The sequence below is a fragment of the Cydia fagiglandana genome, chromosome 10 (assembly GCF_963556715.1).
Source record: "Cydia fagiglandana chromosome 10, ilCydFagi1.1, whole genome shotgun sequence".
Classification (NCBI taxonomy): Eukaryota; Metazoa; Arthropoda; class Insecta; order Lepidoptera; family Tortricidae; genus Cydia; species Cydia fagiglandana.
The window spans coordinates 4,563,017-4,574,832 of NC_085941.1; the positions used below are offsets into that span (position 1 = coordinate 4,563,017).

General features: G+C 38.2%; 1 protein-coding gene across 1 annotated transcript; it reads left to right on the plus strand.

The window, feature by feature from the left end:
* Window positions 1-3,645: 3,645 nt before the first annotated feature.
* LOC134668403 (uncharacterized) lies at window positions 3,646-11,374 on the plus strand. The gene is made up of 4 exons (XM_063525888.1): window positions 3,646-4,770; window positions 5,767-5,909; window positions 6,673-6,822; window positions 11,189-11,374. Exons 1-4 carry the CDS (start codon window positions 3,990-3,992, stop codon window positions 11,336-11,338), a joined length of 1,224 nt encoding a protein of 407 aa, XP_063381958.1. The 5' UTR covers window positions 3,646-3,989; the 3' UTR covers window positions 11,339-11,374.
* The last annotated feature ends 442 nt before the right edge of the window (window positions 11,375-11,816 follow it).

Consider the following 11,816-nt stretch of genomic DNA (forward strand, 5'->3'; position numbering starts at 1 on the left):
TCGACCATTAGAAACAGCAAAGACGGATGGCTAAAATCAATTCGAATGACGAAGATACGATGCCAGATTTACATAAGCAAATACCTTCAGTATACAAACAACTGAGATGGATACCGTTTGATTGGTACTACCCTCTGACCACTCTAACTTTGCACAAACTTAGCAGTAAAGATGCACATAAATACATCACTAGAATCTCCATACTTGACGTAAATAGGGTCAGATGGGGTAAATATGAGACAGGGGTAAAAATAAGACTAAGTATTTAACACTCAAAAACTTATTCTACTTCATTCCTATTACATTCAAAAGAAAGCCTTTGTGTGTAGATCTCTTTTTAAATGGAATGAAATGACACCTTGATATGAAAACTTTAGCGAGGTCTTTGAGACCTCTTTAGTATAACACAAACTTACACTAGTCTAGACCTTATTAAAGGTCAGTGGCACTGGTTAAGTGGAATAGCATAGCCACAGATAAAAATCTTCTATATATATAAATGCAAGTGTCCTGACTGACTGATTCATCAACGCAGAGCCGAAACTACAAAAGCCAGAAAGTTGAAATTTGCACACCAGATTGCATTTATAAAGTGTACAAGAGATAAGAAGCGATTTCGAGAAATTCAACCCCTAAGGGGGTTAAAAAGGGGATGAAAGTTTGTATGGGGTAAAATTTTTCTTTTAGGCTAGGAATTTGAAACTTCGTAAAAAGATATATTATTAAAATACAAGAAAACTAATTTCAGCGTTTTTGAAAATTCATCCCCTAAGGTGGTGAAAAAGGGGTTGAAAGTTTGTATGGATATCAAAATTTTTTTCGAGTGGTGGACTTGAATCTTTGTATTTAGGGATATTATTAGAAGACAGGAAAAGTAATTTCAGCGTTTTGTAAAATTCATCCACTAACAGGGTTAAAAAGGGGTTGAAAATTTTTATCCCTTACAAATGCTTTGAAACTTTTTAGAAAGACATAATAGCCGATTACAAAAAAAAAGTGATTGCAACGTTTTTGGAATTTCAACTCCTAAGGGGGTTAAAAAGGGGATGAAAGTTCGTCTGCGGGAGCAAATTTTATTTCAAGATAGGAACTTGAAACTTTGTAAAAAAGTATCAAATTCAAATGCAAGAAAACTGATTTCAGCGTTTTTGAAAATTCATCCCCTAAGGTGGTGAATAAGGGGTTGAAAGTTTGTATGTATATCAAAATTTTTTTCGAGTGGTGGAGTTGAATCTTTGTTTTTAGGGATATTATTAGAAGACAGGAAAAGTAATTTCAGCGTTTTGTAAAATTCATCCCCTAACAGGGTTAAAAAGGGGTTGAAAATTTTAATCCATTACAAATGCTTTGAAACTTTATAAAAAGGCATAATAGCTGATTACAAAAAAAAGTGATTGCAACGTTTTTGGAAATTCAACCCCTAAGGGGGTTAAAAAGGGGATGAAAGTTCGTCTTCGGGTGCAAATTTTATTTTAAGCTAGGAACTTGAAACTTTGTAAAAAAGTATCAAATTCAAATGCAAGAAAACTAATTTCAGCGTTTTAGAAAATTCATCCCTCAAGGTGGTGAAAAAGGGGTTGAAAGTTTGTATATTATCAAATTTTTTTTCGAGCGCGGGACTTGAATCTTTGTATTCGGGGATATTATTAGAAGACAATAAAAGTAATTTCAGCGTTTTGTAAAATTCATCCCCTAACAGGGTTAAAAAGGGGATGAAAGTTAGTATGTGGTTAAAGTTTTCTTTTGAGTTAGGAATTTGAAACTTCGTTAAAAGATATATTAATAAAATACAAGAAAACTTATTTCAGGTGCTTGAAAATTCACCCCTAAGGTGGTGAAAAAGGGGTTGAAAGTTTGTATGGATATCAAACATTTTTTTCGAGTGTGGGACTTGAATCTTTGTATTTAGGAATATTATTAGAAGACAGGAAAAGTAATTTCAGCGTTTTGTAAATTTCATCCCCTAACAGGGTTAAAAAGGGGTTGAAAGTTTGAATCCATTACAAATGGTTTTGAAACTTCTTAGAAAGGCATAATAGCCGATCACAAAAAAAAAGTAATTCAACGTTTTTGGAATTTCAACCCCTAAGGGGGATGAAAGTTCGCCTTGGGGTGTAAATTTAATTTTAAGCTAGGAACTTGAATTTTTTGCAAAAAAAGGTAATAAATTAAGAAACATGAAAACTAATTCAAGCATTTTTGAAAATCATCCCCCAAGGTGGTGAGAAAAGGGTTGAAAGTTTGTATGGAGATCAGATATTTTGTGAGTGCGGAACTTGAATCTTTGTATAAGGGCATATACAGGAAAAGTAATTTCAGCAACCAACATCAAAATTCACTTGACTTAAAACTTCATACAACTTGCTAAAAAAGAAAAGTACTTACTTAATTTCAACCAAATTTCAACATTGCTTGGATATGAAAATTATAGGTACTAAAGATGTAAAATGTTGAAGATAAAGATTCCACGCGGACGAAGTCGCGGGCAACAGCTAGTTGTACATATTTAAACAAGGCAGACTTAAAATGTCTCTATCGCAAACTACACACACACCCCAGTATGAAGCGTTTACAAAGAGCCAGAGGTCACCAATCGTAGGTGCAATTACTTATTTTACTTGTAAAATGCTATACCTATTCGAGCAACACAAATGACTTATAACTTCATACCATTTTATAGCATAATAGCCCAGGTACACCGTGGTACACCCCTAAAGCATATCTTTTATATTTTTAATTACCACGAATACTACTCATAATGTTGGGCGCAAGGCGCAACTGAAATAAGCGGTCACGCGCTCCAATAAGCTCCCATACTTTGTATAGAAGCGCTTATGTGAGGTGAGGCGCTTATGTCAATGTTGTATATGCTCCGGCTAGTAACTAGCTGAGGTGATCTGTGGTCTCCATACTTTGGTATTAAAAACATAATAAGCAATAATAACAACACACGAATTTATAGCTACTATAATACACTGGCAGCCGATAATTGATATATGTATTAAGTAAGTACCCCTAAATAGATTTACGAGGGTTCCATTAACCCAATTCCAGGTGTGGGATGACTGGCACCATGGCTCAGTGGCACTGTGATGGATCGATTTTACATTAACATTAGATAACACGTGAGTTGTAAAGGAAATTTATGATGTGGCTTGAATTCTGAGGAGCTCTCATAGTGACACTGGTGATTCTTTTATGTCTTGCTAGCCGATAAGCGATGCTATTTTATCTAAACATGAATAGTGGTAAATAATCAACTGTTCTAATACTAGCGAGAATTAAAAGCCAAGACTATATGCGTATGCATGATAGAAGATAGCGTCCATATAAGCGTCACATACAGTATGTGTATTTAATAAAATAATCTAGGCAGATACGATTTTCATGGGCTCATTTCGGATTAATTATTAGGTAACAATTATCTTATCGGCTCTTAGATCTCTAGGATCCAATATGACTGAAGAGCTAATTGCTTTTAAGAAATATTTGAATTGACAGACAATATTTAAAGATTTCAGGTTCTTTTTGTAATAATGAAATTATAAACGACTATTGGACATGGTCATGCATTTAGATTTGTTTGGAATTGGATATTGTGTCACTAAGTAGACTTATTACTTATTAGAATACCGAAGTTAAATTTTTAGAAGGATGAAATAGATATTATGAATAAGTATGATTAGTCATCTACTTATCGGCTTAGAAATTATCGAGAAAACGTGTCACCCATAGCGGCGTTTGCGTAAACGAGTCACTGGCTCAATGGACTGGAACGCAAGGTCTCCGCCACCTTATTGTTAAGTACTGTATCGTTCTCATTAACTCCAGTTAAAACAATACCGCAGGAAGGAAACGACCGGACGCGGGCCCAGCCTTCCAAACTATCACACCTTAAAATGAAAAACCATTTCGTTCCACCAAATTCAACCTTACTATAAATAAACCTTGCAATAGCGAAATGGCATCAGTCGGTCAGCGCAATCAACATGTTGACAGTGTTTATCCTTACTCTCGCGTCGGCTTCGGCGCACTTCCACAAAGTTGAACTCTCCGATGAGAAGACACCGTACGATTATGTGAAGGAACGCTTGGACTCTATCGCGACTGACCCGAAGTCAGGGTTGCCGTTATCTAACTCTTACGAAGTGGAAGAAAGTGCGGATTACCCTGAGCAACTCGAAGGCGCCGCGTCTGCCGTTTTGAACACGGTTGGAGGTGTCGGCGGCGTTGGTGTTGGTGGGATTGGATTAGGACAAGGTTTGGGGTACGGCGGGATTGGACAGTTGGGAGGCGTCGGACTTGGACAAGGCTTAGGAATAGGGGTTGGAGGACTCGGAGGCTTGGGCGGCGTTGGTGTTGGAAATGTTGGGGGTATCGGACTTGGGGGTGTTGGGGGCATCGCCACTAACGGATTAGTTGGCCAAGGCTTGGTTAATCCTGGAATTGGTATTGGTGTGGGCGGACTTGGTCTTGGCGGAGGTCTCCTTTATCATCATCCTTTGATACAACAACAGCAAGTAGGTGGAGGATACGTTGATAAGAAAGCTTATGACGCCGCTCAGAAGAAGGGTGCGGGTGAGAATGTGGAGAAATTAGAAAAGAAAACTGAAGAGGAAGTAAAACATGGTCAAGAAGGATACCAGCATGGTGCTGCCGCTGCAAAGGCGGCGAAAGGAGAATCCAGTTTTTACAAAGACGAAGAGGCAAAGAAAAAGGCCGCTGGAGATGAGAAATTCTACGAAGGTGGTCAGAAATTCGACAAGCATGGTAAGCAGATAATAATCACATAAACACAGCACCTATCATTTAGTTCAGTGCATCATTATCATTCTCTTATCTTGCATAACACATACATATTACATATCTAATATTTATGCATAACACGCGAGTATATGTAACCCGAAGTTAGATAAAGATTACCGAGGCACATAATTATAAGTTACTGCTGTTTTCCACATACTCATTTTGATCAGTGGCTGAAGTTAATAATAAAAGAGTAATTAGCCTTAAATTAAACCTTATCTGCCAATTATCTCTCAAACTTTTAATTAGATCGGTATTTTCACAATACCTATCATTAAGGCTTAATCACAGGCTTAGTACATTTTACTTCTTTATCGACTAATTTTAGATTATTTCTCACTTTATATCTCATTTTAAATTAAAATATTTTAAACTACAATGTAGCCATGAAAAAGCATAGAGGTAAGCCAGCCTTAGGGACACTTTTTATTTGCTATTTACAATTAGCTAAGGCTAGCACTATTTATAAGTTAATATTTTGTTGCTTCATAACCATTGGCGTTTTTTCAATAAATTCGAAATATGAATATGAATTATGAATTCACATTCGCGCCTTTCATTAAGGTCAGGTGGGGTTAGAGAAATATAGTTTATTTTACTCGGGACAACAGAAACAGTAGACTCTACTCTTACTTTGCACAAACTTGGCATTAATTAATCATACATATCCATATAAGCTCCATACTTGATGTATCACTAAGCATGAATTATTACCGTGGTCGGCTGTGAGGACTCCCTACAAGTGTTTCACTTGCCCCGGTAACTCTCTTTTCCCACCTGACCTTATTAACCACTATAACCGACTTAAAAAAGACGGAAGACGAAAAAGTAGGGGTCGTGTCGTATCAGAAAGGCAAAGAGCTGGCGCAAGAGAAAGCTGGAAGATACGTGTACTCCACCGACAAGAGAATAACTCTTAGTTAATGATGATGATGATGATGAACTGACTTGTACATTCAGGTGCCAACGAGGAACATCTGAAGAAGGCCAAAAGCCATAAAAAGGGTCACGTGAGCAAGGGCTTCAAGACCTCAAGCAGCAAAAACGAAGAAGAAAAGACTGAAAGCTTCTACGATGAGGCACATGATGAAGCTGACCATAAGGTATATTTTGTTTATGTTATAATAATATTTATAAGGAAGAAAGGAGTGTATAAGGAAGAAGTGGACGTGTTAGTTGGAAGGGGTAGAACTCGGCGGACTTTCTCTGATCAGATCGGGGAGATCCTGAAGAAATGCCAGGTCAAGAGCACCCTAAACCGGCGAGCGTGTATGAGGAATGTTATGAAAGTGAAGGAAGCGAAAGAGGTATGTCAGGATCATAGCATGTGCAAATCCACCACGGATCTGCCTACCCCTCCGGGAAATAGGTGTGATTATATGTATGTATAAAAATTAAAAAAAATATATTCATTCAACATTTTTTTTTGTATGCTGTCTTCATGATTTAACTAAGTAATCGCAAGCACTGGTAGTCAAACGTTAAGGCATGTATGTTGCTTACGTATTTTGGACCCCAGGTACCAAATGACTTTCTCGGATCTTACTTATACTTGATGCTTTCTGTTGATGACATCGTGAGGAAAACTGTATACCTCTGCCAAGAAATTCAAAGGTAGCCTCTAAATCCACTTTTTTTATAGCGTGAAGGTTATGTGCCTAGCAGTAGACTCATATAGGCTAGTTAGTAATCTCTGATTGTGATTTGTACAAGCCTGATTGTTGTACAGAGTGTTGATAATAACTTTCCAGTTAAGATTTGCAAGATGGTAGTTGAATTAGAGAAGAAATTACATAACTCGTGTTCCTGGGTCACACTTATTGTAAGTACCTATGTGTTATAATAAAAAAAAATCTTTTTTTGTAGGTCGCTGGCCAAAACGCCGGTTCATTCGGCGAACAATCCCAACAAGGCTTCAAGGGAGCTCATGAGGAGAAGGTCTTGGACGCCAACGCGGCAGGCAAGGAGGGCCATCACATCTCCGAGCAGAAGATCGACGACTCAAAGGGTAACAAGGTAACGTCCAATTTCATGCTGAGGGGCAAAGGCACCAGCCTTGGAGGCATTCCACAGAAAGGTCTACTTTGTCGGAGACGTCACGCGTAGTTACGTCAGCTACCATAATATCCTGCAGAATTTTGTATTGACTGTACTGCACTTACCATTTAATTTAAAGCTAATTTATCAAAGGTTATCCTGACAAATATTGGCTTCTTAGCTTTATCAGAAGTATTACAAAATATCGTTACATATTCGACACTTTTTTGGAATGCCCTCTTAGAGCTGTTTCCTTGTGTATAGCTAATATAGTAACTTTCACACGAGGATTTTGTTTGCGGCATCCTGCATGGATACAACAGAAAACTGGATCCTGCAAAAAATCGTACTCGCAAAAAACTGGACGTTAGTGGGAAACAGCTCTTACATGTTATAATTTTCAATATCTGATAAAAAATTCGAAATCGCGGTGTAGAAACTTCTTAAAAAAGTAGCCTTAGAGAAGTGGGAGCATTTTTGACACACTATTGGGCCATCTGTTGGTTATATTATAATGCTATTTGGCATTGCTTGTGCAGCGTGGCCCAAAAATACTTTAACAAGTAGAGTATGTACGCTATTGTCTTTCCAAATATTCGAAACGAAAGGGTAAATTACTTATATATAGTAGTGTTTAATATATACCATACTCGTAGTATATATTAAACACCGTAAAGCTGTGTATATCCCGAAAAGACTTGCTAATAGACATAATTAAACGCCGGCATAACAATTCTCCGAAATTCATAAGTTAAATCCACCCTAAATATTGCTTCTAAAAACAGCTAGGACCGGTAAATACCGAGCTCTTATGAAGTTTCCGTTCAACTTCGTTTGGAGTTTAGAACAACAAACACACCGAACCCTTAAAGGCAAAGGCAGGCAAACAATAACCCATAGAAAATCAGATTTGATAAATTAGCTAATAATATGATGCAGGCCTAGAATGATCATCGTTATCGCTGTACAAGATAAAGATACGATACGATATCTGTCAATATTGAGAGACAGATGCTTATCCTGTCGTCATCACATGACAAAGACATCCTGATTACGCTTTTCAGCTTCCCACTCGATTCCTTCTCAGGGGGGCGCGTCCCACTAGCCTAGCACCTTTCAGTGCCAAGCGCCCCATTTCCAATACAAAATGAACACACCTAGCGTGATCTTGGCTGAATGCGTAAAATAATAACATGAACGCTCTCTTGCGTTCTCAAAAGAATAATCCGATCCACTTTGATGTCATAATAAAAGTGTAAAATTTATCCACAAAGTTACAGAAATGTCTTTGACAGAGGTGTTAAAATAATCTCTCTAGAATGCCCACTTTACTTTGTGTCGTGTATTATTATGGTAATTGCAAGAAAGGAGCTCTTTGAGGCAAAGTAAAGTAGAATGGAGGCGCTCTATGCATTAATAAAGTGTGTTTAATTAAGCTCGCGTCTCAAAGGACAGTCTAAGCACTGAAAAGGCAGAGGAGTGGCCATGCTCAAAGAAATAACTATACTAGTTAAAACAACTGCTTCCATTAAAACTTAAAGGCTTGTGAAAGTCTGTGGTAAGAATTGTACTTGGTAGCTATAGAACGCTTTTCAACTTGGAAAATTCTGGTACTTATCTGGTATCTCTGAACAAAGAGATTAATATTTCATTATTTGTTTGATAATGTTTGGAAAGTGGACTTACCAACTGAAAACGTCTTTGACTGTAGATGAAATAACGATGAAATTGAACACACCACACACCACGCAGATCGCATATTTTTATTTGCTACTATTACGTGGTTTTTATATGTAACTATGTTTATTTTATTACCGACCAATTCTTATTGCACTTTTTTTACGACATTGACATTGACTTTTCTTAATTCTTTTTTATTTAGCGCCACTTGACGGCCTTTACCTCAAAAACCTATAATTTGACTTCATTTCAAATTCCAACGAACTTTAAAAGCAAACATTTTTAAAGACTTGCCACACCGTTACCCAAATCACAGGCACTTTTTTACAACATTTCTGCCCTAATTACAGCACATTTCAGGAATAACACCGACGTTTTATACAACATTTTTCGGCAAGAACGTAGTTTAATTAATATTTAAATAAGCACTATGGGTTTAAATGTCGAGTCCTCTCAGTTTGCCCCACCAAATTAGCATGAAATGGGTTAACCCAGATTATGATAATACGGGTATTACTTTACCTTTTAGTTTGGAAATGTCGGCCGCTACGCCCAGTGTGTTATTTATTACTTCAATATGCCGCACGATATTAGATTACGACCTGACGTTAAAGAATAGAATTTACTTTCGGAAAATTATTTTCTGATGAGACAAATTACATACGCTGAAGGAGCACTTGGAACTTTAAAGGTCAAACTTTATATGTATTGGGCTTTTGTAGGTATATCATTTTATTAGTAATGTAGCAACAATTCAGCAAGAAGCCATTGCTTACAGTAAAATATTAGGTACTTAAACCTTTTTACCACACAATATAAGGCAGTGGTTAATTGGTTATTACTAGCTTTTGTATAACAGATTCGACATTTTAGTGAAAGTATTTCACTTACAAATTCAATTTAGTTTGCCTTCTTATTTTAACTAGATTTTCAATTGAACAATATTTTCGTGGTATTTCCAGTCACAAAAGTTTAGATTTTCATGAAAACTTACTTACGTCAGAAGCTCAAACTACTACGATAAAATATCATTTGAATATCATTTCCCACATTATGGCAAACGAAAGCTCTATAATTTCTCGCAAACATTGCAGACTTCCGTTGCCTGCGGCTAGGAAATAAACACATTATAACCATATAACCACTATTCACTTGGCATCCGCCCAATGTTCTTTACCACAGATTTTCGGGCTTCTATTGTTTGTCGTAATGTGTTCTCGTAATGTATCGTATTGTCTACGAAATTGCTCGTCTTCATGTTCAGAAGCTGTCTTGACAATAAATAACCTATCACCACATATGTTATGTCCAATATTAATGCTGATCTTAACCTTACTTAATATCATATAAACTCATATCTATTATCTACATAGCTCTCTAAAATTGCCATCTTCGTAGGGTAGTGACTAGAGATGCACCGGATATCCGGTTACTATCCGGTATCCGGCCTATTCGGCCATTATTTTACTATACGGCCGGATACCGGATTGTGACCTACTATCCGGCCGGATACCGGATAGCAACATTGCTTGATTTCGGAGTAAACAAACTGGATTTAAGAAACAGACACGGTCATAATCGTACTTGTTTATTATTTTAAAACAATTTATTCATTCCACTGACTTGCACGCGCACTCATTTCGAACCTAGAAATGAGTCTCCGTGAAGGTTTACTAGGAAACAGGTTAAACCTGCAAAATGCGCAACTGAAAAACCGAAATGTAGGTATAATTCCGCTGGCCGAATATTCGGCGGCCGGATACCGGATATTCGGCCGATGGTCAGGCCGAATATCCTGTATCCGGTATCCGCCCAAACAACTATCCGTTGCATCTCTAGTCGTGACTGTGTGGTCAACATCTATTGTAGCTAACACTAGGTAGGTATACTTTGACAGATGTCCTCCTTTATTCATGTTAGATCGGAAAAACTTTTGACATGCCATTTTTCACGACGCAAGTACAGTGCCAAAGTTACATAAAGCAGGCCACTGGCGAGCCTTCGAAATGGATGCCGTTACAATGGATTCATCCAAATGGACGGCATCCTAATATTAAACATTGTACGTTTTTGACATTCACGGACCGATTTTGGATTGCAGCCACGCTATTTGGACTGTTGGAAGGCTCGTCAGTGGCCACCTTAAGTTATGAATACGAATTAATAAGCTACAGATTAGGTACATTTTTTTAAATAATGTACGGTCATTTCCTTTTTATTAAATTTTATAGCTTACTCATTTGATACAGGAATTTCCTTATGGAAGAATAAATAATTTATTTACATACAAGAAATATACAGCGGTGCTACTTTAAACGAAATTAATAAGTAGCTTAAATCTGAAATAGGCCCTTGAGGCACTGTACCAAGGATGCGGCATTTCCTCGCTGTATCGCAATGCTGCCGGCCTAGCCAAGGTTACAATCGCTATCGCTTCGACAACGAAAAGCATTATGCCTCTCTATCACTCTTCCATATTAGTGTGACAGTGACAGTTGCGTTTCGATCGCTACGGAGCGTAAGCGATTGACATCTTGGCTACGCGGCCTGATACGTTGTGCGCGGTAGCCGCTATCGCCAGCTCTTCGGTCACCAACTACGTCAACCAGACGCTTCGCGATTTCTGCGATTTCCTCATAATTATACCTGATACATTGTTCCACAGGGCGAATTCCTGCAGAAGGGCTACAAGGGCGAAGCGGAACAGCTGGAGAAGTTCAACAACCTCGGCGCGCACTCCATACACGGGCACCAGGAAGCCAGCGGCGGGTTCCAGCAGAGCAAGGGAGGCAGTATCCTGCCAATACACCGTTAGACCGTACCGACCAATATACGACCTGTTTGAATGTTGTTCTGAGCATTTTTATTTTCCTTTGTATTGGAAGAGAAAACTGAGCGAGCTTACATGCCCCATGCGTAGCTGCTAACATGCTTTTTCAACTTGGAGCATACTGGAGTCGCCTTTAAAGACCTACCCCTCTGCCGAAAAACTTGCACAATTGTGCAAACTTTTGTATGGACTGACATGGCTTTTTGTACGTTACGTACAAATCGTGTAGAAATAGCTATGCATTTATGCGTTAGAGGGAGCAAGTGATAATGCTATCTCATTCTACCGCATGACTGCGTCCCTTGGAGTGGCCGGCGCTGGCCCATCGTGTAGACGAGCCATTAGGGATCTTTGGTCCACAGGCCAAGTATTTCAGCCGTCCATTCACATCATTGTAACTAGTTGTTTCATAATAACCTCGATTCATTTCCCCGAGGACAGTGTCATCGTGATTGCGACGGCT